Raw genomic sequence first — 25,550 nt, forward strand, 5'->3', positions numbered from 1 at the left:
ATGTATTTCCGGTTCACGCCTCCTTTCAAAATGAGTTTTTAAATCAAATATTCTTATACATAAAGTTTGTGTAGCATATTAACGGTCTGATTTTTTTTCTTTTTGCTCAATTTCCAAACAGGTTTATTATTTATAAATAGGAAATAAGAATAGTTTTGCTGTTCGTTTTACCGTTAAACAGGAAGTCGTCATTAGCTTGTTGTCAGTGTGAGAACTGCACACAGAGTGACTGCAGATGGGAAAAAGGTAGGCTACAGGCGTCTAAAACTTGTTTATTGACTAGTGGGTATACATTATTTAGACTGCGAAACGTAATAGCAAGTTGTCATTTGAGTGTGGGTTAGCTTTAGTGCTATACTCGTATTGTGAAACCACTTTTTTCCACGTTGACTGCTGTTTTCTTGAGCTAGCTTGACAGTCTGAAGTTGCCACTGACTTTATCGATGCAATTGTGTGTTTACGTACGTTATAAAGCCATTCCTTGTGTCGCCTGAGCTAAATGTTTGTTTTCCAGTTGTTAGAAATACGTTGAGGATAGCAGAGAGAAGTGGAAAGACTCACTTGTCCAGTATGAGCTTGCCACCTGAGGACAGAGAGCCTGGGGTTCCCATGGATAATTCAAAAGAAGATGTTGGTGGTCCCTCTTGCACAGGAGACTATAGCAAACATGTAAGTTATCAGGCTGATCAGTATTATATTGTATTTGATGTGTTTAAGATGACATGTTTATTGTCGTGTTTTAATAAGCAAAGTTTGTACATTTGCTAAGTTTCCTGGCGTTATGTCAGTTTAATCACTTAAAAAATCGCCATAAGTGTCGAGACACCCCTCAAAATCATAAAAATCTAGTTTTCTGTTTACTAAGGCGGCCACAGCTGCATTGATAAAAGTATATTAAGAGTACTATGTACCACAATTTATGTCCTGCCGTTCAGTTTAAAATCCGAGAAGTTGCAACCCAGTCACCTAAAACATTTTAATTTAGTAAGTTGTTTTAATTATTACCATATATTAATATTTGAAAGTAGCATACACATTTTTTGATTATCATTTTTCAGTGATTAGAGAAAATGTAAGGTAATTTACCTATAACAGTTCATTTAATTGCCCCAAAGGTCATGCTTCTCACGGCACAAACTGCGATGCTCACTATGATGAGCCGTTTTAGAGGGTACAACAAAGACAGCAGCAGAAACATGTGTCAAGCTATTGGAGCAAAATAATTTAAAACTGACTACAATATTTTCTTAACTGGCAAAACATGTTACTGTCTCTAGATGTTTTACCCTGAAATATCTGACATGTACACAGATCTACAGAATGAAATTACTCATCATTATTAAATTCATACATTTATTTTGTAAGATTTTCATGTTTCTTTTAAGTTTTTCAATAGTCTGGTTCTATCTCTGTAAAATCTTCCTTTTACTTTGTGACTTTGGACTCAAGTGGACGTGACATCAACGTTTTATTTTAAAATCATTTTGCTTGCTTTGTTTTTTTTATTTTTACTAATTGTGTTAAGTAATAAAAAATAAAATAAACTTAGCAGTAACATGACTATTATTTCTAAATTATAATCTGATATCTAATTGTCTTATTTACAGGACATGACAGTGTGCTTAGGGAATGGAGAAGTAAAGAGCTGCGCCGTGGTCAAGTACTCTGCTGCCCCACCTCCGACCACCTACGCCCTCCTGCAGGAGAAGACGGACCTAAAGCTTCCACCTGCCAACTGGCTGAGAGAAAACCCCCAGCTGGGCAGTGCTGGCACCACTGTGTTGGGCTCCAGCAGCAAGAGCAAACCGTTCTCTAGGTATTGGCATTCGTTAGTGTACAGTGGAAACGCTGCAAGTTCAGTTAGTTTGAACAAGCAAAATGTGTCTTGAAAATTTGTGTGTGGAAAAAACTCTTTAAAATAGGAGAAACAAAAATAATCTGTCCCTGTGCCTCTAAAACATAAAAATCATATAGAGATCAGTCTTTTCTACCATATTAATGGTATTAATCCTAGATAACACTGCTTAAAATACATCAAGGGAGAAATAATAATGACATAAATCATAACACAGACACTCAGTGCAGTTTCTGTGGAGTTATGAATGACATGAGGGATGCCATTAAGAGGTGTGAAAAAGTTTTGTTTAGTTAGAGGGTTAGGGTTTTATACACCTGGCGTCACTTTGACCAAGAGGTGCCAGCGGTGTGATTGGTCCGCGTGCCGTCGGGTTTAAATGCATAAACTATAAACCTATCTATTATAAACCTATCCTTTAGGGATAAATCTGTTCTGCTAGTGAAATGCAAGAGCAAAAGTGACGCTTGCAGCCTGGCTTTAAAAAAACAAAAAAACAAACCCACGATTCCCCCTTCCCCCCAGGAACGTAAACAAGCAACGCTTAGCCTGGCAGCGGGGCTAGTAAAGCATGGCGGGCCGCCAGGCTTATAATACACTGGGGGAAACCCTGAGCTGTGCACAACATCCAGAGAGATTTATTATGATCCCTATCCGATCAGTTAGTTATACCACTGCAGCACAGCCTGTACCATCAGCATTCCAGTAGACACGACAAGGGGAAATAGTGGGGGGAAAAAAACATAATTTTGCAGTCAGAGAAAAGTTGTAGACAATTATCCTCCATCTCGAGAGTTGATCATTAATGCCAGCTTTAGTGTGTGTGACCCAAATAAACACGATGTAGAAACAGTAAGATTTTTTTTTTTAAACTTCTTTTCATGTTTTTATAAAATCCTGCAGTGGACATTTTTATTTTATCTGTATTTTGTACATTCGTTGAAAGGAAAGACTCCTGTGTCGCAAATTTCCTCTAGAGTTGTAAATCCCATTTCCTGTTCTAATTAAGGCTTTAACTTGACCTCAACTCCTGTTAGATGAGAACTACTTCTGCACGTTTGAGGAATAATTTGGTGCCAGCTCCCTCTTCTTGCAACTAGCCAAACCCTCCTTTTAGCTCATTTTTGTGAAACAAAGTAGCAGAAAACTGTCATTTGCAATTAAAGTCTGGAATCTCAGTATTTTGTAACTTTTGCAGTAGGGCACAATAATGTAATATTTTGAGCCAAATCTTGTATAACTTGTAAGTACTGAAAGTTCCAGATTTACAAAGGACATTACAGTTCTAGACATTTGGTATTTGGGATGATTGCTTTCTGAAAGAAATAAAATGTCTAGAAAGCTCCCAGGAAGACTGATAACAACATACTGGATTGCCAGTTTCTCCACAGTATGACTTACACATAATTAATTGCAATTGGCATCACTGCAGAACTTATTATTGTATAATTCCAAGAGCATGTAAAGATCTAGCAGCCATGTTTAAATAAAGTGCCTCAGAGTGGGTGAAGCTTTGAATAAGTGAAAAAAAAACATAAGTGAAAATCTGTATTGGGATCTATTTAATTTTTTTTTCATCCTTACAGTTTTGGGATGGCCTATGACTTCATTGACTGCATTGGCGATGACGTGGATGTCGTATCAGATTCTGAGGTTGGTAGCGCTTTTCCTTATGCTTATCTGTCTAACTTGTTTCTGAAGTATGAACATGGCCAAACTTATTCTTTTCTGTTTTCTGCAGAACATCAAGAAGCTTCTGAAAATCCCCTACAGCAAGTCCCATGTTAGTATGGCTGTTCATCGTGTCGGAAGGACGCTGCTTTTGGATGAGCTGGACACTCAGGAACTCCTAAGAAGATCTTCTCAGGTACAGGGAGACGTGTTTTATTCAACTCCGTCGGAACAGTTATACTAATGACAACTTCTGTTAACTAAGTGCTGAAATGTTTTGTTGTAGACGGGAGACTGGACGTGGCTCAAAGAGATTTACCAGCGCCTAATAGATCAAAAATGGCAGAGAAAGAAGAAGAGCAAAGAGCACTGGTATCAGAAAGCCATCCTGTCAAAGTTTCTCTACTACAGGTGAGAGTTTGGGTTTTACTTCTGGACAAATAAGTTTTGATATGCAGTTTAATTTGACTTCTAAAGATGCTTTAATTTTCACTATTATATTCTGCAGTATAAATGGTGATGGGGCTGCAGAACCTGTAACAGAAGACATGATAGAAGAGGATGAGGAGAACGGAGCCGAAGAGTACAGCTCTTCCTGGCCTGCTACTTTCACCAGCGCAATGTCTGAAGCAGAGGAAGCACATACTCCCAAACAGGTAACTTAGCTATCATGAGATTAAAGGTGGTTCCTCAGCTCAAAGTTAGATTTAGGAAGCTTTAAAATACATTTTATAGGGGATGTCTACACAAATTAAGTGCTTATTTTGTTAAATCTTCAGGAAAGTGTTCCTGTGGACAGAAACTTTGCTTTAGGTCAGGTGACATCAGTGCCTAAAGAGCAGAATCTTCCTACTCTCTTCAACGAAGGAGAAAACAGTCAGGTAGCATATTTTACTCTTCAATAATGTAATCCTGCTGCAGCTGTTTACTTGTTTACTTATATATATTATGTTATATTACAGGGTTTAAGGAACGACTTTGTGCGAAACATCATGTGGACGTTTGAGGACATCCACATGCTGGTTGGATCCAACATGCCTATTTTTGGAGGTGGTCGATATCCTGCTGTTAGTCTGAGACTAAGGTCTGATGATGAATTCTTCTCTTAGTGTTATCTTAGTAATGCATCGCTTTGTGTTAGTATATCAAGTCACATTCCAATAAAATATATTGGAGTTTCTGTTTATAACTTAATAAAATGTGGAAAGTTGAAGGAGTTTACTTCATACATGTTTGTTTGAGCAGGTTTTATACTAATTTCCTTTGTCTTTCTTAAAAGGTATAAATAAATAAGGTTTTAATTCTAATCCAAGTGTTTTGAACAAAAAAAACAAACCAAACATTCAGAGCAGTAGTTGAGTTAGAATAATTAAAATGTCTTCATTTTCTTGCTGACTTCTTCTGGTGTTTGCTAAGATGTGCAGTGTTGGCAAACAAAAAAAAAAGAAAAGAAATGGATCAATTTACACAAATGTTTGTTGGACTGCTTCCAAAGATTGCTGCAGCATATTTTGATTTAATGGCCTCTGCGTTGAGCCCAGATTGAACCCTTGCTCTCTGTTTTTTTTTTTTTTAATTTTTTTCCAGGGACAGCAACAAACCAATCAACATTTTAACTGGTATCGACTACTGGCTCGACAACCTCATGTGCAACGTCCCAGAGCTCGTCATGTGTTTTCACGTCAATGGCATTGTTCAGGTAAATTGCCAGAGAGTTAACACATTCAATAACACAAACTTCTGACTGTTTAGAAATGGTGTGCACACTATTAACATGTTAAATCTAGGCATCCAGGACACAAAACCTGAAAACAACATTAAGCTGAGTTTTTTTTTTTTTGTCTGATTTGTTGGCTTGTGGGGATTTTAGTTCAATATCACAGCTCCTTGACAATTCTTGAAAATTTGTTTAATTCCTTTTGCTTACTTGTGTTTTCATTCAGAAATATGAAATGATAAAAACAGAAGAGATCCCTCATCTGGAAAACTCGACGTTCTCTACAAGGGTGGTAAAAGACATTGCCCAAAATATCCTCTCCTTCCTAAAGTCTAACTGCACTAAAGAGGGTCACACCTACTGGCTTTTCAAAGGTGTGGGGCGGGAAATACTTTTATTTATTTGCTCTAATTGGTCTCTTTTTGTGGATCTAATGTCTTCTTCTGTCACATCTTCAATCCACAGCTAGCGGGAGTGACATAGTGAAGCTTTACGATCTCACGACTTTGTGTGAGGAGGCTGAAGAAGAGAAATGTCAGAATCCCTTCACTCTTCCTGTTGCTGTTTTACTGTACAGGTGAGTAACTTTATTATTTTATTTATTTATTTATTTATTTGGGTTGTTTTTGTGTTATTTTATTACTACTCTCTGGATAGGAGCATGCTTGTGATGATGTTTGGTACATAATATTGAACGGAAAAAATCTACATGAATTGTAATGTAAGAAATGGGTAGAATAAAGCAAAAGGAGAAAAATCATAGAGGAGTGAAATCTTTCAGTCAATGCGAGGTATGCCAGAAAGAAGGTTCCATCTCAACGTGGCCCAAAGTGATTGACGTTCTGAATGAGCAGATTATGGTAAAAGTTGAATGTGTGAAATGGCACAACGTATGCAGAAGTAGTTAAGTAGTGAAAAATGTACAGGGGAAAAGAAGTGGAGGGACTCAATGTGTAAAGTTGAAATATATATGTTAAGGTAAAATACTAAGAGTTGAGATAAGATTCTGTCGTTGTTTGGCTTTGTGGCGCAGAGTGGCCAGCAACTTGATGCTGAAGGCAAGTCAAAACAGAAAGCACTACGGCAAAATCCGAACTCTGCTCCTAAACTGCGTCAAACTTCTTGATCCGGAGAAACATCCTCAGGTATGTGAAAGAGAAAAATTCCACTTCCAGTTTTACCCGTAGCTTTCAGAGCCGACGTTTGTGCCACGCGGTGTGAAACCTCTTGATTCAGAGGGCAACAGCTTTTGGCCTTAAGGAACCCAACCCCTCCTTTGATTGCTTCTTTCTTTTTTTTTTTTTTTCCGTGATTGCTCGTGCTCAGATCATCGCCTCGGCCTACTACATGCTGTCAGAGCTGTTCCAGCTCGACGAGCTGCCCGACGAAGACGGAGGGGAGTCGCTGCGGGCCGGCGGCTCTGAAGACAGCTACAGCGACGAGGACAGGGAGGAAGAGGAGGGCGACGACGACGATCTGACAGAGGACGGCGAAGACATGGGTTCCTACGGCAACCGCTCCAGGCCGCAGGACGACAGCAAAGCGGTAGCTGTGATCCGCTCCGTGGGGGAGCTGTCGGTCCCTGAGAAATACAAATCAACTCACCAAATCAGAGTAAGAGATGACTTTTAGTTGTTTTCAGACTAAAGATGGGGAAAGTTTCGAAGCAAAACGCATCGATCTGATTTTATTTCCGCAGCCAAGTTGTGCTTTTCCAGTTTCTCAAGACAAAGAGGAGCGTTGCAGACATGTCCTGAGCTACGTACTGAAGGCGAGTTCTTGCATAATGTCAGGTCACAGTCTTACTGTTCAGAAGAGCCAAATCAGAGACATAAATATGGCCGTAATAAATCCACAGGGGTTGAAAGCGGTGGATGGCAGCATCAAGAAGGAGAGCGATCTGCCCGCTGCCGACCCCAACACTCCCATCCCGCTAAAATATGAGGATGGAGGCAGCAATGGAGCTTCCGAGAAAGGCATCTCTCTTCTTCTGGAGAGAGGTGAGACTACTCTGCTCACGTCATGAAAAGAAGTTAAAAATAAAATGGGAAAACATCATTGCTTAATGGTGAACTTGTGGATTTTCCCGCATGACCCCATCGGATGCAGGGCAGGCCGACCAGAAGCACCCGACACGCTCAGGAATGATCCCAGGCTCCTGGCAGCACCGTATGAAACTGCAGCTCTTCCTCAAAGCCTCCAAGGCGTACTACGTCCTGTCGGACGCTGCCACCAACCTGCTGAAGTACGGACGAGCCCTGCGCTACATCAAGCTGTCCCTGCAGTGTTACGGTGAGAGGCTTTTCCCTTCTTTTTTTTTAAATTAATTAATTTATTTTTTATCCAAAATATAAATTTTGAAAATGCGTAGCTTGTAATTTGTATCGTCTCAATTCTATATTAATCTAGCATTAAAGTGTAATAAAAGAAACCACAGCTGAAACTACATCTATCAGATTAAGCAATAACTTTTTAACACCCTAATGAGAATTTTCACAGTTCTTGACCACAGGTCTCTTTATGTTCCTCATTTATTTTGTATTTTATCACCTCCCTCAGATGCTTACTGTTCTGTGAGCGAAACGCTGCACCCGCATTTGCTCCAGTTTCACAGCCAGTGCCTGTCGCTCTGTGGAGACATTCAGCTCATGCTGGCCCAGAACGCCAGCAACAGGGCGGCGTACCTGGAGGAGTACAGCTACCAGACCAAAGAGGACCAGGAGATCCTGCACAGTATGCACAGAGAGAGCAGCTGCCAGGGTCTGTCTTCATTCTGTATCACCTAAACTAGAGGTGTCACAACAGGCCAAAATCACCAAGTCAAAAGAACTTGAGGCCAAAAAAAAAAATAAGGGGCAAAAAGGGACAAGAAATTAATGTGGGTCTTTTTTTTTACCTGCTCAACTAAATAAACTCAAATAAATCAAGCTGAAATACTTTAATTAAATGAGTTGTCAAATTGTTTGTTGGAAAGAGATGTGTCAATTATTATAGATTGTATTGGTTTGCTTATTAAAGGAAAGGGGCCCACTTTGCAAATTTTGAAAGGTCTGGACAATAGACAATAAGATTTAAGTCTCTTTTATTAAAATGTATATAGCCGTGTTTTATAGATTCCCTAAAAGCAGATGTGGATGCACCCCGAAGCCCTGGCCACACTGACTTAAACACAGATATAAAATGATTTTAAGTTTTTATTGTGATTGTTTTTTTTTGTTTAATTGGTCTTATTGATTATATTAATTATCTTTCTTTCTTTTCATTAGACTTCAGCATGGCAACAGATCTGGCCATGGACCCCGAGTACCAGCTGTTTGTTAGCTGCAGATGCTACGAGGCGGCACATGAGATGCTCACCTCCGAGGTGTTGAAAGATCAATCCTCCGACCAGCTGTCCCAGGTCCTCAAGCGGCTGGGAAACATTCGCAACGAGATGGGGGTCTACTACATGAACCAGGCAGCAGCCATGCAGACAGAAAAACAAGGTAAATTATCAGACCTTCTGGATTTCTTACACGTGTGTATTTATTTGTTTAGCATTCACGGGACTTCCCGGGATCTATTTTCCTAGTGGCGAAACTAAGCTGCTGTCTTGTTTCTGTTCTAGTGAAGAAGTCTGTGTCCGCAGCAGAGCAGGACTTGTGGAAGAAGAGCTTCAGCTTCTTTGAAAAAGGAATGAAGGACTTTGAAGCCATCAGGGACAGCACCAACACGGCCTTACTGCTGTGCAACACGGGCAGGCTGATGAGGATCTGCGCTCAGGCCCACTGTCCTGCCTCTGCCGACGGGAGCAGAGGAGAGTTCTCTCCAGATGAGGCCCTTTACTACAACAAGGTAATATATCAAGGAGTTTTTAATGCATCTAATATAAAATAGTTTTTTCCACTTATACTTTATTTTTTTACTTTTAATCTTTTTTTTACCTCAGGCCGTAGACTATTACTTGCAAGCTTTGAGAGCGCTGGGTAGCAGAAAGAGCCACCCAGCTGTATGGGACAGTGTGAACTGGGAGCTGTCCACCACCTACTTCACCCTGGCTACGCTTCTGCAGGACTACGCACCACTGTCCAGGAAGGCCCAGGAGCAGGTCGGTCCACACACACACACACACACACACACACACACACACACACACACACACACACACACACACACACACACACACCACACCAGGCATTTCTTCCACTTCCTAGGAACACCTGACACTATTAACAGGCATATACTCCAGGGAATATTTCTATCAGCAAACATCAAAAGTTAATTTATTTAAGGTGCTTTTATTCAAAATGTGAAACTCAAATAACTTATAGATTGATTACCTACCAAAAAAACAAAATAAAAAAATGTCAATATACACATGTCCTGCTATGGTCAACACTGGATTTTAATGACCACTGTGGTTGGTTTGCCAACATATTGATCTGACCAAATTAACTGAGAAATTTTAGTTCGGTTTTAGTTTTTCATTGGCAGCCATCCATTTGTCCAATTATCAAAATGAACAGAAAGGCGGAGGGTGGAAATTTATGAGTTTCACTCTTTGCATTGATACTCTGAAATGATTCAGTTCAAATGATATTCTGATTTATTTAGGTGCACACATTCATGCCCGACTTGCTCCCACGACGTTGCGTTTCCTCCACTTCAAAAGCTGCGTTTTTGCGTTTTGATTGTACAGATTGAACGCGAGGTGACCGACGCCATGATGAAGTCCTTGAAATACTGCGACCTGCAAACCGAGTCGGCCCGGCAACCGCTGTACCAGTACAGAGCTGCGACCATCCACCACCGCCTGGCCTCCATGTACCACAGCTGCTTTAGAAACCAAGTGCGACTCAGTTCTGATGATCTTATTTGTCTGAAGAACTCCTTTCCTGTGTTGCTGTGTCATCCTTTGCCGCATTTGTGTTCTGAGAAACCGGCTGCGCTTGTGCCGCAGGTGGGGGACGAACACCTGAGGAAGCAACACCGCAGCCTGGCGGAGCTTCACTACAGCAAAGCCGTCTCTCTGTTCCTCAGCCTCAAAGACGCGCCCTGCGAGCTGCTGCGCACGCTGCTGGAGAGGGTGGCTTTCACCGAGTTCACCATGACGGGTGGGGGGAACCTTTCATCTTCGAAATGTTTTGGACTCGCGTGTGATTATTTCTCTTCCAAAACCTTCCTACGGTTAGCCATGTTGTGTGTTTTTAAAGGTCAGAGCAGCAGCGTGGCTAAGCTGAAGAGCCTGATTGGAGCGATAGAGATCATGTCAGAAACCCGCCACGCTTTCCAGCTGATCCAGAAGGAGCTGTTGGAGGAGCAGGAGGAAGTGAGTAAAAACTTGAAATCCTTCTTCAAGTTACTCACTCTGACCACTTATTGTTCCTCACAGCGTGTCGCTCTCTTCCTCCCCGCAGCAGACGGAACCATCTGCCGCCGAGTCAGCAGACTCTCCCGATAGGGTCGGCGTCTCCACGTCTGGATTGGACCTCCAGGAGGTGCTGAAGTTAATTGGCGTGTTTGAGCCAAGTTTCTCCTTCCTGCTGTTACAAGTGATCAAACTGATGACGACAACCAAGCGGAAACCAAGGTGAGCGGCGGTCTAAAACCCAGCGTGCGATCTTCTTGCGATCAGCTCGTCGCTGACCAGCTCACCTCTGTTTTGCTCCGCAGCAATAAAGACGAGGACATGTTGAAAAACTACAAGGCCGTGTACTCCAAGTTACTACGCGCTGAGAAAGACGCGCCCCTCCTCAGTCGCGTTGAGCTCTACATCGAGCTCCTGCAGCAGCTGACCCCGTAAACAGGAAGTGACAACACAGGAATAAATGGAGCTTAAAGCACAGAGAGGACGAGAGCAGTACAATGTATAGCAACTTCGACTACAATTGTCTCTACACTCTGAGGTTAAGAGTGTTATGACTAGATGCCTTTTCCACTCAAAATGTACCTAGCAACCATGCGGTGTTCTTACGGAGAGCAAACCCCTGATACTTTATCATGACAGAAAGTTTGCTGCATCTATTGAGAGAAGCAGCGGGATAACACAGCTGGAAATTTGTAGTTTTGTAGTTCAATAGCTACTGTTTAGGTTATGACATAAGCTTTTGAGTCTTGCCTCCACACAGAAGGGTTGATTTATTTATTCTTATTAATTACGTTACTGACTCAGAGCATTGATAAGTGAATTTATTTCATTATGAAATAAAACAGAAAAGCTCTCAACATAACTTAGTATAAACAGAGTGATATATTTCATTCATTTACTTTTGTTCATTTTAATGTTTCACTCACAACTAATGAAAACCCCATAATCTGTTTTTCAGAAAGTTATATTGAATTATTTTTAGACAGAACTTAATATAACATTGACAATTATATTCATGGAGAACTCCATGGACATAATTGTAAATATTACAGTAAGCAGTCAGCAGTCTTCACCGTGGCATTTAGGCCATAACATTTTTGTATTAAAAAGACTTTATTTTATTTTCTGAAGGAAAAGGTGGATTTTTATCAGACATCAAAATAATCTAGATTTTAAATGCATCACTTTCTGTTTAAAATGAAAATTCTCAGATATTGCAATATATGGAAATACTGAAGTAATTTAACTAGCCAACTGTTGTAGTGTACGCTAATAAATCTGCAGATGTAGATATATTTTCCAATCATTGTTAAAATTAATGGAAGTTTGGCATCAATTCTCATAAAATAATAATAATAAGAAGAAAACTGCCCATTTGAAGAGATCGATTTCATTTGCTGTTCGGATGGTGACGTGATGCACTGTGCACTTTTTTTCTTTCTTTACCTGCCGTCACCAAAAACTGGAGGCTTTTAGATTGAATGCGGTGAGTTATTTATTCTAGAAACACTATGATGGATGTCAGGGTTGTTGTTGTTTAATAGTCCAACCAAGAGCCTTTACTTCATGTTGAATTGTAAAGGACTTTAAATACTTCTCACAATGAAAGCCCTAAACTGTGAGAAGTTTAGGGCGTTTCATTATCCAAAAGAAGTGCGCCTCTTTTGGATAATGAGCTATTGATCTGGTGTCAAACGGATCCACCGTCATGATACTGAAAACTGACATTCATCTCAACACAGCCGGCTAGGTCATTTATCTTGCTTTGTAGTACAGCCATATGAGTCAGTACTTTGACTAGGCCTTCTGAGAAGCATTTCAGTAATCTGTCATTTACAGCTTTGAGGTGTCGGATAACAAACTCAGGCATCGCTGTTAATTATTTTAATTTTTTTCAAGGGGCAGGGACTATTATTGTCTCATTTATTTTTAATATCTGCATCGTGGCAGTGGTTTCTGCATCACCACTTTTAAACTGTAACGTTTTTTTTTTTTTAAGGAAGTGTACATTTGAATATTTAAATTTATTACCTACATACAACCAGACTGATGGACGTTTCTAACTTTCTAGCAAAGAAATAAATTCTTTTCCTCGAGGCTGAGAGAGATTATTTATCATTGGGGTCAGATCGGTTTCAGGTTGTGTGGTGTTTGATTTTTTGTTTTGTTTTGTTTATCAATAATGCTGTGAAAAAAAAAAGTAAAGTGATTTTGATTAAGTTACAACATTTGCTTTAGAAATTGTGCAATAGTTGAGCAACATTCAATGCAAAAATCAAGAGAGCTGGTTGTGTCCATAATGCTGTATGTAAGAAAGTGAGTCTATTTTTGTTTTTGCATGGTTGCTCAAAGAAGTAAAGGACTTTTTAATTCTAGTATGCTGTATTTCTTCAAAGGTCTGTGTTCTTTATGAAAGCGTTAGATCACACATTTAAAGAAGATGGATATGTTCCCTTTGCATGTGAATAACTGATGTTTTGATCTAAAATGACTGAATGCCTTTTTTAAAATCCAATTTAACATGACAGGTTTTTAAAGGTACCACCATGTTCTCACAAAGCCAGCAGGTGTCCTTGCACATGGGTTTTGTAGCTGAAGAGAGGACATTGTATTTACACTGTGGAGCCGGCTGCACTCCGTGACCCTGCTGTCATTAAAGCGAGTCCACAGCAGATGGAGCTGCAGGCGTGTCCAAACTGTTCACGCACCTCATTAATCAAACTCGACCCTCTGTGCTGCAGGGTATAGTTGGACAGTAAGGGCAGAAAAAAACTAAAAATGAGAACCAGAGAATGGTTAACTATTCAGAAAATAAACAGGAAGGACACACAAACCATGGCGATACGCTTAAATACACTCACGGGTGCGAATGTAACAAATTTCAATCTTTCATAGATGTGCTCTTCTTTTTTTTTGCATCAATTTGGGATGATCTTCAGAAGCATGATTTATTGTGAGAGCACATGTTTCCCAAGCTCCAGAGTCCAGTGCTGGTGTGTTTTACAACACTGCATTCACCACCAGCTATGGAAACCCAGTCCACAAATCCCTCTATGCACAGCAATTTGCTTTTTGACAAACTGCTGTGGATGCTGTCTATATGCCAAGGCTCTGGATTTTATATACTCATGGCCATGGAAGTGATCAGAACAGCTGAATTTAATTATCTGAATGTGTGTCCCAATACATTTGGTAACATAGTGTATATATTTGACCCTAGAAGTTTTTACCCTAATTAAATTCAAACTTGTGCACCAAATTGTACTTTTTAATAACTGTATTGTCGTTCCACCCAGTAAAAACAATGACTCAAGTGGGTCTTTAGTCTTAAAATTATAACAAATGTATGCAAATATCAAATTTGTACTGAGCAATAATGCCATATATGTTAAATATTTTATTTTTATGTTAGTGCACTGTACATTACTATTTAAAATAAAACACTGACTGATAAAGAAAAGGAGGAGGGGCACACATGGAGGGAAAAGTGATTGATAGAAATAGAAATCAAGGACATTGTGACAACAGCTCAGCTATCCAGATGGTGTCGATGCTAGAAGTGAAGACAAGCTAGTTCCAGCTAGTTCCAGCCGTGACTGGAAGCGGCGGGTCTGACAGTCACTGTACGACGCAGCGGTCAGACGTCCGGTCATCCTGGGGCTCCTCGCTTGACGAGCGCTTGCTCTCCTCGTTCTGAGATGCTCCGCGGCTCAGGATATTCTGCAGGAGGTCTTTGCTCTCACTCGATGGCAAGTTGTAGAAAAAGTACTGTGGCGTCATTTGAACGAACCTGCAATCAAGGAGAACGACGTTAGGTGCTGTGATTCATGAAGTGATTCAATGAAACACATCCTCAGTCTTGAGAAATGCCCACTTTTGATGGACTGAAGACACAGGACACCTCTAAGTTTCAAATCCTTAAATCAACATCCGAAGATTATGAAACGCAGAGGGACATCAGGAAGCCAACAAAGCTTTACATTTACACTCTAAGCTGCTGCTCGGCATTCCTGTGGATCTGGGCAATCCGTAATCCTCCTCTCTCCAGCAAGCAGACACTAAAGAACAGAATTTGTAATTCCTCGCTCCGAACCGAGGCTCTAAATATGATTCAAAGAGGTCAGAGGAACGTGGCTGTCTGATTAGGTTTGAGCCAAGATACCGCGGGGTTTCTGCAGGGTGCTTTCAAGCAGTAAGAGAGGCCGCCGATTGAGCTGCGAATCTGCTACCTAGCCAGTTTTTTGAAAAAATTGAGTGCATGTATAAAACTTCTCAAGGAGGGAGGGTGGGTGAGGGTAAAGAAAAAGTTAACAAGGCTTACTCCTCTGGCGTTATGTGGGTGACGGTGCGGAGGCAGTTGTCCTCCGAGAACGTGTGCTGGTGGAAGAGCACCCACTCCGGCAGGCCCAGCTTGGGGCTCTTGGCTCCATATCCAGACATCGGATGGATCTGTGCCACGTGTTTATGAGTCAGAATGAAATAGTTCCCCGATCCATCAACATCCCGAGCCACCTGAGGGGAATCGGAGCCAAAGCGAGAGTCACTCTATTGGAAGATTTATGAAGAGAGAGAAACATGGAGTATGCAAGCAGAAAAGTGCATAGTATGATTTTTTTTTTTCCTTTGAGTGGGAAACAAATAGAGGACAAATCTAAACCAATAAGTAAAGACACGCTGGAATAAAATCCCTGACAGCTGCATCAATCGGCCATGCCGCGCAGCACCCTAATTTCTGAAGCGTGATTGAATCTCTTAATATCGGGGTGAATTTGTTGCAGGAGTGTGACAGTAATCAGGCCTGGGCGCCGCAGTGTAATTGAAGTCAGCTTCCCAGAATATGTGGTTAATCCCAATTTTTTCATGATGTAAAAGAGAGGCAATTGCTTCGTTAGATATGGTTAGGTTGGTTTCAGATGGACAATGTAAATCTATAAGAAGGTCAGTACTTCTTTACTGCGCCTGACCCACAGTGAAACCGGAAAGTATAGAAGGGAATTTCACTTTGTCCGTCATTTAATTGGTCAAGGAGAGATCATTTAACCTTCATTCAAGCCAGAAACACTATCTTACTGCAGGCCAATAAAGAACAGCCAGTATAATTCCAAATGCATACATTACATGAGCATGTAAATGTCCCACAGTGCTCCCACCAAGGCAACATTATCTGCAATATCTGACCTGCATGAAAAACCCTGCGAGCAGGGCTCTCTTGATGTTGACCGTGTTGCCTCGGCAGCCAAAGGCGGGCGCTGAGACGGGCAGCTCGATTCTCCTCAGCGTGTCGGTGAGCTCGGTTCGAAGAGCGTCGGCCGTCAGCAGGGCGCTGTGGCTAAAGAAGAAGTCCTGACACCACTTCTCCTCGTCGCAGTCTGACACAGCAGGGAAAGAAAGCGGGCGAGGACGGATTTAGAGAGTTAAATGGTGAAATGGGACATGATGCGGCCTAATGCCACTGTTTTATGTTTTCTTTCCCTGAACTGACATTCGTCCTGCTGACACTGTTTGAAAGCCTTGAAGATGTTGATGAGGGTGAAGTGGTCTCCCTCCGGGTGCTGGAACTTCATGAGGCACTGGGCTGCCTCTGGCTTCAGCTCCACAGCTGGAACCGTGAAGCAAGAGGGCGCTGAAAAGATGCACAAGATAATACTTACTTACTAATACGGTTGGTGCTCATATAAGCTGAACATTTACACATCTGATCATTTTCAAACCACAACATCAGTGAATTTTATACGGATTTTCTGTGACAGACCAACAAAATAGTCCGTCCGTCCGTCCGCTACAATTACTGCTGTAAATCCTTTGAGCTTTGCACACCTGAGAGCCTGAGATCTTTGACCGTCATTCTTTGCAGAATATCCCAAACTCAGTCTGACTGAATGGAGAGTGTCTATGAATATCAATTTAAAAATGTCCACATACATTCTGACGTACATTTATGCCAGAACTTTGACTGGGCCCTTCTGATGCAAGCACTTTGACACGAACTGTTTCACTGTTTCTCTGGCTATCAAGAGACTGTCCCCTCATCTGCACAACGTGACAAAGTGACAGCTGGTTGCAAATACTTTTACAGACAGCTTTGGAGTAAATCGGGTGGGTAAAAATGCACGAGACAATTTTCTAATCTGTTAAGCATTTATTTGTGTTGGTATATTAACATCCATTGACGTTTATGGTTGTACTGGAGCAAAAGGTGAAAACTACAGAGAAATACTTTTTTTGCAAGACACTTTAAGTCACTGCACGATTTTGCACGTGCCCATTGTTTTTTTTTTTTTTTAGATTGGTGTTAAAATTGCCATCACCTGTCAGCATGGCTGCAATGATGACCACTTCGTTGACACAGTCAAACTCACAGGAGGCCAGCACAGTCTTGGCCATTTGAGGCTCCAGTGGGAACTCAGACATGATGATGCCCATCTCAGAAAGGTTCCCGTCGTTATCCAGAGCAGCCAGGTAGTCCAGCTCCTCCAGTGCCTGCATCAGGCCTCCGGGGTCTGGAAAGAGAGATTTCAAAGGAGGCGTGTGGGATAATGTTCAAAATGTCAGACACGAGCAAAGGAAAGTGGATTTATAACTGTATTTTACCGTATTTAAACTGGGTGATCATTAATTCCACACAAATCTACTTTTAAGTAGTCAAAGTCTGGCACCCTGCTGGGAATGGTGAGAACGAAAGGGCAGCAGCAGATTACAGAGATGTAATCCTCGCCAACATCTGCCCCATGCCGCTACGCAAAATAAAAAACTGGTTCATGTTATGAGTTAGTTTTTTTTTTATTTTTTATAGTGTTAAATGAGAAAGCCGAAACAAGAGGGAAAGAAAGGCTCCCTATTATCTGCTCACCCTCACACCGGCTCAGCCATGCCTGTGCTCTAATCAGCTAATGAGTGTGTGTGCGTGTTTTGTGGTGCTTTTCTGTGCATAAATCCGACGAGAACAAAAGCACACGGAAGGAGGTCAGCGCTGAAAGGATGCTCACAGAACAGGAGCTGTCGGCTCAGCTGAAGCATGGCTCACTGCCTTTCAATAATAACAAAAAGAAAAAAAAAAAGTTCCTGTCTGCTGGAGCAAGAAGAGAACAAAACCGATTGGATCGAAAGATTCTATCGTCCAACACTAAGTGAATTTTTCGGGGACGAACACAGGCTTAACTGTTGCAAAAGCCGCAGAATTATTCAATGTTTTTGTTTTGTTTTGTTTTGTTTCAAGCCTGTGAACACATAAATCTCACCTGGCCTGTCGATAAAGTGACAGTGACCCAGCCCGGCGATCTCCATCCTCTTTAGGAACAGCACGGTGGAGGTGATGTCAGACTCCACAATACGGGGACGAATCTTTGCAGGAAGCTGTCTCTCTTTCGGGTAAAGGCGAAAACACTTGCCTGCAGGGACAGAACGGTAATCTTACACACAGCTGGATAATCACAACTACAGATTTACATTCACTCGCTGGCCACTTTATTAGACCCAGATAGATCAGTTAGCTGACTAAGGAAAAAACTGGACAATAACAGACTGGAAAACACCGGACTGAATGCAATTTGGTTCCCTCAGATGCTGGGTTCATGATTTGGTGTAAACAACATCAGTCCAGTTTGGGTTTTGATGCAGTAGTATCGGAGATATTCTCTTGACATGTTTGAATTGTTGCTAAACGTGTACGTTGTCGAAAAGCCGCAGTACGCTCATCTTCTTTTATCAATTTGCAAAGTTCAAATGAACTCAAACTGGTTTTATTGAACATGGGCGTAAGCTCACCGTCCTCTACTGGCTTGCACAGTCGCCATATCCAAAACAACACCTCTGAGATTTGGCAATCATAGATTCCAGCAGATTTTGAAGGCCAAAAGGTCATCTAACCAGCAAGAAGTACCTAAAACATGCTCACCTGTTGGACCAGCCAGCTGTTTGCGGCACTCGCTTTGACCTGAGCTGATTGGCTGGATGATGACAGAGTTTGTTCTGATTCTCGGGTTGTAAACCTGCAACACAATGACAAAAAGGAGTTAGAGAGATCCAGAACTATATATTTATGTCTTTAAAAAAGTTTTTTTTCCCCCTGCATCACAGAAGCAAGGATATTTATTATTTTTCTTTTTCTTTGATAGATTTTATTTTAATGCACTTTGATACACAAACATACACTCTGACAGAGCATCTCTGCTGAGACATCAGCAGATAACAGGAAGCTAAGCAAATGATGCTAATTGTACTGATAATGCTAGAGACATATAAAGATAATACAGAATGTATAAAGTAGCAACTCTGCAATTATTTTTTTCTTGTTTAGAAGTATTAATAAAATACTGTTTAACAGTGGAGATAAAACAGCTGGTTTTACCTCGCTTCCTCACACGGCCTGTTCCTTATATGAAGAACGTTAGATATTAGAATGAACTGAGCTGTTGCTTTGTGATATGGTGCATATTGCATTTTGAAATGTACAGAAAAACAGAAATGAAAAAAAAAATAGTGAAATAAAATTGAGTTGTGCTGGAAGTTTCTGCAGTTGGATTATCGCCTGTTGAAACACCTCTGACCTGAAGCCGGGTTACTTTACTGAACTTTTTGAGTTTCAGGAATGCAGACCTTGGATGTCTTTTGATATTTTTCTTTTTTTAATTACTGTTTTATTTTACAACAAACTTTGTATTGCTAAGATGTTAAGATGTTTTAAATGGATTCAGAAAGTAGAAAAATAAAAGTTTTGTAGTTCATAAAGTGCAGCTGGCTGAACTGGCCACAAATGTCGGATCGATGTGAGATCACAAGAAATAATGCACAACTTACAAATCTTTTTTCCACTCCAGCATCAATAACAAAGTTAATTGAGCTATAAGCCCAGAAAAAGTCCTCATTTGGACTGCTTGTGAGGAACACTCGTCTGGTCTGACCCGCCTCCTCCCCAAATGTTGGTAGACTCCCAGGTTGGTCAGGATGTACAGCTATGGGCAGCAGTTCACCCAGACCAGGTGGCAAGCCTCGCTTTTCATGACACAGGATGCCATGGGCCAGATCTATTTCCTAATAGAGGACATAAACAGAGATAATTCAGCAACAAAGCAAATTTTTTTGTCAGACTTAGGACAGCAGGGTTGCGTCTTACCTGCATCGTCACCAGAAACACAACCACATCCCCCGGCTCCTTGGAGCGATGGATCTCCAGCACGAGACGGAGAGCAGAACAGAAGTAGCTGTCGCCCGTGCTGCTGTACGCCACCTCCCCAACCTCTGGGGCCTCCAGGTGGATGGCTGGCAGTGCTGACCCAGTGAAGAGGTTCAGCTGCTTGGGGTCCGGTTTGGTCGCAGACAGGAGGACCACGCGGAGCTCTGGCCTCTGCAGGGCGACCTCTTTCAGCAGACCCAAAAGCACATCGGTAGCAACGGTCCTCTGGTGGGCCTGGTCTACGATCACCACACCGTAACGCTCAAGCAAAGGGTCTGACATCATTTCCCTCAGCAGCATATCATCTGTGCAATACCTGAGGCAAAATTGATTTTAAAAAAAAGAAAAAAAAGGTTTGTTTAATCCTTTATTCAAGTTCGCTGTCCAGATGGCAGATCTCGAGGACTGTTGAAGGTATTTTCAGGTCTGCATTGTTGTAAAATTACACAATAAAAGATATACTGGTCACATTTGAATGACCTTTTCAGGTTCACTTGTGGTATTTAATTAAATTTAGAAACCGACTTTTATCACAAGGTTTCTTTCACCACCGCTTGTTTTTCTCATCTACCGAAATCCCCCACAGGGCAGAGTGCAGAGTTCCTTTGTCCCCCATCTGACTTATGAGGCACCCACATGGAGAGTGTGACATATGGGTGGACAGGGAGCGGGGCAGCTGTGACGCAGCCGCTGAAAAGAGCCCCTCTAGCCTTTTGTTCTCGTCTCGCCTGAGATTTAATAAAAGGCCAGTTGATTTAGCAGTGTGTGTAATGAAAAAAAAGTTGGTCTGTTTTTGTGCAGCACCACTTTTTCCATTACCTGAGGAAAGTTTCACTGGTGCAGCAAGTTTCCAAAGGGATGGTGTACCCGACCTCGTGGCCGATGTTGATGTCCATCTCATCGGCCACTCTCAGAGCGAGATCAACCGCCTGCTGTGGATGAATCTGGGTGCACACCACCATCCCGTGCTGGAACCGGACCGAGAGGCAGAACTCAGCACACCACTGAGGAATCTGATGCAAAACAAAAGTGGGACGGATTACTCCCCAATAGTTAGCAGAAAATTAACATGTTTCACTTAAAAAAAAAAGATTGCTTATAGAGAAAAGATGTAAGGCACTCACTTGAGAGCTTCTTCCAGTCTTGGCAAAGCCACTAAGAACCACAAACTGTCCTTTGGTCAAAGAATCCATAAATTCATCCTTCGCCCTCCACACCGGCAGCTCTTTCCTTTCTTTTAGCAGTTTGTAAAACCTTGACGAGTAAGGAAGTCCATCAAACTGATTAAGCTCCAGGATATCATCGTATTCTTTGTCTCCCTGACTCAAAGTCTCAGAGTCCAAACAACACGGGGACTTCCCCTCGACGCAGTATTCTCCACTCAAACTCAGCATGTGTGGCTCCATCTCACTTGAGTTTTCAGTTTTCCTGACCACCACCTCATGTCCAGGTCCGCGCAGATTTAGCTTGGAGAGGTCCCCGGCTCTCGGCACCCTGCTAGACGGCAACAGAGACCGCCTCTGCAAGTGAAGCCAAGTGAAAGGCTCAGTGGGAGACCAGCCCAGCACTGTCATGTGGCCGCTAATCCCACAGAAGTAGTGTGGTCATCAGCACGCAACACACACGCGCATTGATTTGAGCAGATTGGCTCAGGGGGCCTGGTGTTTACAATGAACAGTATAACAACAACCACAATCTGCCCATTGTGGAATTACACATTTGTTTAAATGTGGTGGCATTTAGAAATGAAGTTGCTCTTTGATGAGAGGCTGGGTAATAAAGTTAAGAGTTAGCTCTGATCTGCTTTTATTCTTTGCGATATTTAGACAGTTCACTCTGTAAAACTTGGTTTTCTCTTATATTAAAAAGAAAAATAATATGTCAAAGAATAAGATGAGTTACAAATACTATTATAAAGAGCCCCGACATTCCATGTATATTTAAACATAAAACAAAAATAAAATAAAATAAAAAAATAGTGTTATTATAGTAAGAGGAAAGATAATTGCAGCAGGGCCGAGCGCAAATCGTGACACCGCACCTCGTACTGGCACTTCCGGTGGCAGGTCTGACACCTGCCACAAGTGCCACTGCGTTCGGCTGACTTCGGCTGACCTCGGCACCTCTTACTGGCACTTCCGCTGACACCTGCCACAAGTGCCACTGCTTTCGGGACTAGCTGCCAGAGTTGCCACTGCGTTCGGCTGACTTCGGCTGACCTCGGCACCTCTTACTGGCACTTCCGGTGACACCTGCCACAAGTGCCACTGCTTTCGGGACTAGCTGCCAGAGTTGCCACTGCGTTCGGCTGACTTCGGCTGACCTCGGCACCTCTTACTGGCACTTCCGGTGACACCTGCCATTAGTGCCACTGTTTTCGGGTCTAGCTCTCAGTGTTGCTACTGACTTAGGCAAATGGACTACATATCCCATGATGCTTTATTACTAGTAGAAGAAGAACTTAAACACAGACGAAGAAGACAGAATTTAATAATTTTTTTTTCGCATAAATACTTATGTTAGCTGAATTCCTACACGTTTATTATATCATGTATGATTCGTTCATCCTATTTATTCACTAAAGTTCATCTGAATAATCCAGCCGACTCCTTCCGTCTTTGAATTAATCAAATACACAGAAGGTATCAGGGATGCCATTGGTTTCGGCACCTTTGTAACAGCTGAGTCTCGCCTCCACTAGAGCTGCTGTTAGATGTCCAGGATGTTTCAGAGCTGTCACAACTGTTTCCGATGTTTTGGGGGATGGCAATGACAGTTTTTTGAAAACGTGTTACTTATAATGCGTGTTTATAAAAAAAATTCAATGGTAATTGTATATTTATCCATTTAACACTTTGAATATTTTTGACTGAGTTTAATTCAATCAAGATGGCCAATTGAATATACTATAAAGTGTCACTATTACAGTGGAACCTGTCACTATGTTCAAAGACACATCTGGTTAATCACACATCACTGATAGTTAATAGGACTTTTTACTTAATCAAAATGACATTCAACCCTTGCCCATGTTTATATCGCAGAACAGTGGCTGACATAGTGCAACAGGAAGCCAAATGTTGCAACTGGATAATAGTAATAATAATCAGACTCTGTATAACGTATATTGTAGAAATTAATAAAGTTTGAAAAATAAATTTAAGCTTAATGATCATAATTTCTCATGGAGGAATAATAAGTTATTTGATCCTGATGTAGTAAATTCACACGTTGACTAAACATGAATTTTACAGTAGACTTCAAATTGCTGTTTAAAGTATTTACATACAATGGCTAATAAATATTGACAAATCAATTACTATGCATATACTTTGTGACATAAACTTGAAAAAATGTTGAAACATATCTGCCAAATAAAATAATATGTAAACAGCACAATTTTCTTTGAAAAAATCATTTGCATCTTAAGTATAAACTAAAGTAATTTTTATTTCCAAAAATATGTAACATTCTTGTTCTTAATGCTGCTTAAGATTCACACATTGTCAAATTTTTTGAGGTGTAAATAATTTGTGTTTTGACTTATCAATATTCAATATTGGTGTAAAAAAATTGAAGTTGTTTTAACTTGAAAGTGAAAATCCTCCTGCTGCCTTGAAAATGCTGTTGAAATGCATTTTTTAGCTCAGATTTTAGTCATTCTCTCATCTTTGAATAAGAAAACTTTGAAGACAATGAACCGAACCAGAAAAAAACACAGAGAAGCAACCTTCATTTATGCCACACAAATCTGTAATAAACTTGACAAATAATGAAAAATAGCGGGGATTAAATGTAATAAATAAAAACAAGTAATAACTATTTAAAAATGATTAACTGGCATTTTTGGAAAATTATGATAACATGTTTCTTTTTTTTAAAAATGCATTATCTTAACAAAAAACACTGAAAGTTATAGTGGCTGCCTGGTCTATTAGATAATAGACCAGGCAGCCACTATAACTTATGACATCCTGTGCACTGTCATGGAACCAGGCTGAACATAATGTCACTCTGGAATTGTCAATATCTCATGTTGCCACTGTCAGAAATGTTAACTAATAAGTCAATATTAGTGAACTTACCCGGTTTAATAATCAATAGCATTATATTAAGGTCATTGTATGAAAATAATTATAATCCGGAACTGACAGGAGCTTGTCAGCACTGACATACCATGGCAACCGAGTGTCAGTTGTAGTGGTAGGTACCTACTGGTAGCTATTATCACCTGTTGCAGAAGAGGTCCCATCTGAAAGCGCAGGAGTTGTCTTTCTCTGTTTAAGTCTGAACACCGGCTGTATATTTAAATATGTATGAGAATTATGTTGTAATTAAGATATATTTTATTTCTATTTGTTTGATCTAAAGTTATTCATATGCTACATTCTGTCTGAAACAGATAGAGAATGAGGTTAGCAGCCTGTGGCACCCATGGCCACCTTACTTGTGTCACCTTACCCAGTGGTAAGGTGGCACAAGTGGCACCTTACCCAGAAGCCCGTGGCACAAGTGACAGCTTATGGCAACTGTCAACATGTTTTCACTGAGGCTGTTTATTGGAAACTGAAATTTGAGACTGTATAAAAAATAGACCAGGGCATATTTGCTTTTTTTAAGGGAACAGAATACTTAACAAGAAATGCAATACTTTGTGCCAGATCCACCATTATTTTCATTAATTATAAATTCATTCATATTAATTCTGACACAGAAGCTGTCACCAAAGAATATTATATTTCTATTCTATTGTTTTCCCCACTAAGCATATTTAAATATGCTGAAGTATGTATAATACAATTAAAAATACTTTAAAAATACAACTGTTTATAAATATGGCTGCATGTATAAGGTTTCCAGTAACAAAACAGCGTGTTATGAAAGATTAAATGTTCAAATACGTCATTGTGCCTGTTAAACATATAACGCTGAGTGGAGCGGTCGAACGCTATAAGATGGCCGCCCTAAATCTCGTGAGCAAAAATAGGCGAGAGGGGTCCGTGAGGCGTGGGAGGTGCCAGTATGAGGTCGTGGCAACCCTTGGAAGGTGCCGAAGTCAGCCGAAGTCAGCCGAACGCAGTGGCAACACTGACAGCTAGACCCGAAAACAGTGACACTAATGGCAGGTGTCAGAGGAAGTGCCAGTAAGAGGTGCCGAGGTCAGCCGAAGTCAGCCGAAGTCACCCGAACACAGTGGCAACTCTGGCAGCTAGTCCCGAAAGCAGTGGCACTTGTGGCAGGTGTCAGCGGAAGTGCCAGTAAGAGGTGCCGAGGTCAGCCGAAGTCAGCCGAACGCAGCGGCAGCACTGGCAGCTAATCCCGAACGCAGTGGCACTTGTGGCAGGTGTCAGACCTGCCACCGGAAGTGCCAGTACGAGGTGCCGAGGTCAGCCGAAGTCAGCCGAACGCAGTGGCAACTCTGGCAGCTAGTCCCGAAGGCAGTGGCACTTGTGGCAGGTGTCAGCGGAAGTGCCAGTAAGAGGTGCCGAGGTCAGCCGAAGTCAGCCGAACGCAGTGGCACTTGTGGCAGGTGTCAGACCTGCCACCGGAAGTGCCAGTACGAGGTGCGGTGTCACGATTTGCGCCTGCTGTCTCTCGATAATTGCTTGGCGTTGCCAGTAGATGGCACTGTGATCATGTTGTGTTGAGAGATCAGAGAGAGACAAATGCCGTTTGTCCTAAGTGGACAAGGTCAGTGTTGCAGTCAAGACCACTAACCCAAGACTTTCAGGGTTCGAGACCAAGACCGGGGAAAGTCGAGACCGAGTCAAGACCAAGACCAGGTTTT

The 25,550-nt window shown here is 41.5% G+C and overlaps 2 protein-coding genes across 3 annotated transcripts; one reads left to right on the forward strand and one right to left on the reverse strand.

Moving 5' to 3' along the window:
- Positions 1 to 193: 193 nt before the first annotated feature.
- Positions 194 to 12,965, forward strand: edrf1 (erythroid differentiation regulatory factor 1). The gene is made up of 26 exons (XM_015007018.2): positions 194 to 246; positions 515 to 669; positions 1,608 to 1,816; positions 3,442 to 3,508; positions 3,597 to 3,722; positions 3,813 to 3,937; positions 4,035 to 4,182; positions 4,306 to 4,407; positions 4,489 to 4,610; positions 5,114 to 5,225; positions 5,470 to 5,617; positions 5,709 to 5,820; positions 6,277 to 6,388; positions 6,570 to 6,857; positions 6,943 to 7,014; positions 7,102 to 7,243; positions 7,353 to 7,535; positions 7,803 to 8,003; positions 8,510 to 8,728; positions 8,851 to 9,077; positions 9,172 to 9,330; positions 9,922 to 10,071; positions 10,183 to 10,336; positions 10,436 to 10,551; positions 10,640 to 10,812; positions 10,896 to 12,965. The coding sequence occupies exons 2-26, from the start codon at positions 571 to 573 to the stop codon at positions 11,023 to 11,025; spliced, it is 3,696 nt and encodes a 1,231-aa protein (XP_014862504.2). The 5' UTR covers positions 194 to 246; positions 515 to 570; the 3' UTR covers positions 11,026 to 12,965.
- Positions 12,966 to 13,967: 1,002 nt separating this feature from the next.
- On the reverse strand, positions 13,968 to 25,361 carry dhx32b (DEAH (Asp-Glu-Ala-His) box polypeptide 32b). Of its 2 annotated transcripts, none has more exons than XM_015007024.2 (11): positions 20,887 to 25,361; positions 20,582 to 20,775; positions 19,703 to 20,078; positions 19,387 to 19,620; positions 18,485 to 18,578; positions 17,829 to 17,978; positions 16,950 to 17,090; positions 16,073 to 16,213; positions 15,769 to 15,959; positions 14,912 to 15,102; positions 13,968 to 14,380 (listed from the first exon to the last, which is right to left on the reverse strand). In XM_015007024.2, the coding sequence occupies exons 1-11, from the start codon at positions 21,334 to 21,336 to the stop codon at positions 14,209 to 14,211; spliced, it is 2,334 nt and encodes a 777-aa protein (XP_014862510.2). In that variant the 5' UTR covers positions 21,337 to 25,361; the 3' UTR covers positions 13,968 to 14,208. The 2 variants fall into 2 exon arrangements, with proteins under 2 accessions (XP_014862510.2, XP_014862509.2); XM_015007023.2 differs by having other exon boundaries at positions 16,899 to 17,090.
- Positions 25,362 to 25,550: the final 189 nt, after the last annotated feature.

The sequence above is a fragment of the Poecilia mexicana genome, unplaced genomic scaffold, assembly GCF_051168715.1.
Source record: "Poecilia mexicana isolate PSO_F unplaced genomic scaffold, ASM5116871v1 scaffold_15, whole genome shotgun sequence".
NCBI lineage: Eukaryota > Metazoa > Chordata > Actinopteri > Cyprinodontiformes > Poeciliidae > Poecilia > Poecilia mexicana.

Coding starts and splice junctions, on each gene's coding strand:
- edrf1 (XM_015007018.2), top strand. CDS start 571: ATGAGCTTGCCACCTGAGGACAGAGAGCCTGGGGTTCCCATGGATAAT. Junction 1,817..3,441: donor AAGAGCAAACCGTTCTCTAG/GTATTGGCATTC, acceptor TCATCCTTACAG/TTTTGGGATGGCCTATGACT. Junction 10,337..10,435: donor CACCGAGTTCACCATGACGG/GTGGGGGGAACC, acceptor GTGTTTTTAAAG/GTCAGAGCAGCAGCGTGGCT.
- dhx32b (XM_015007023.2), bottom strand. CDS start 21,336: ATGACAGTGCTGGGCTGGTCTCCCACTGAGCCTTTCACTTGGCTTCAC. Junction 20,079..20,581: donor ACCAGTGAAACTTTCCTCAG/GTAATGGAAAAA, acceptor ATTTTGCCTCAG/GTATTGCACAGATGATATGC. Junction 19,621..19,702: donor TGTTTCTGGTGACGATGCAG/GTAAGACGCAAC, acceptor GTCCTCTATTAG/GAAATAGATCTGGCCCATGG.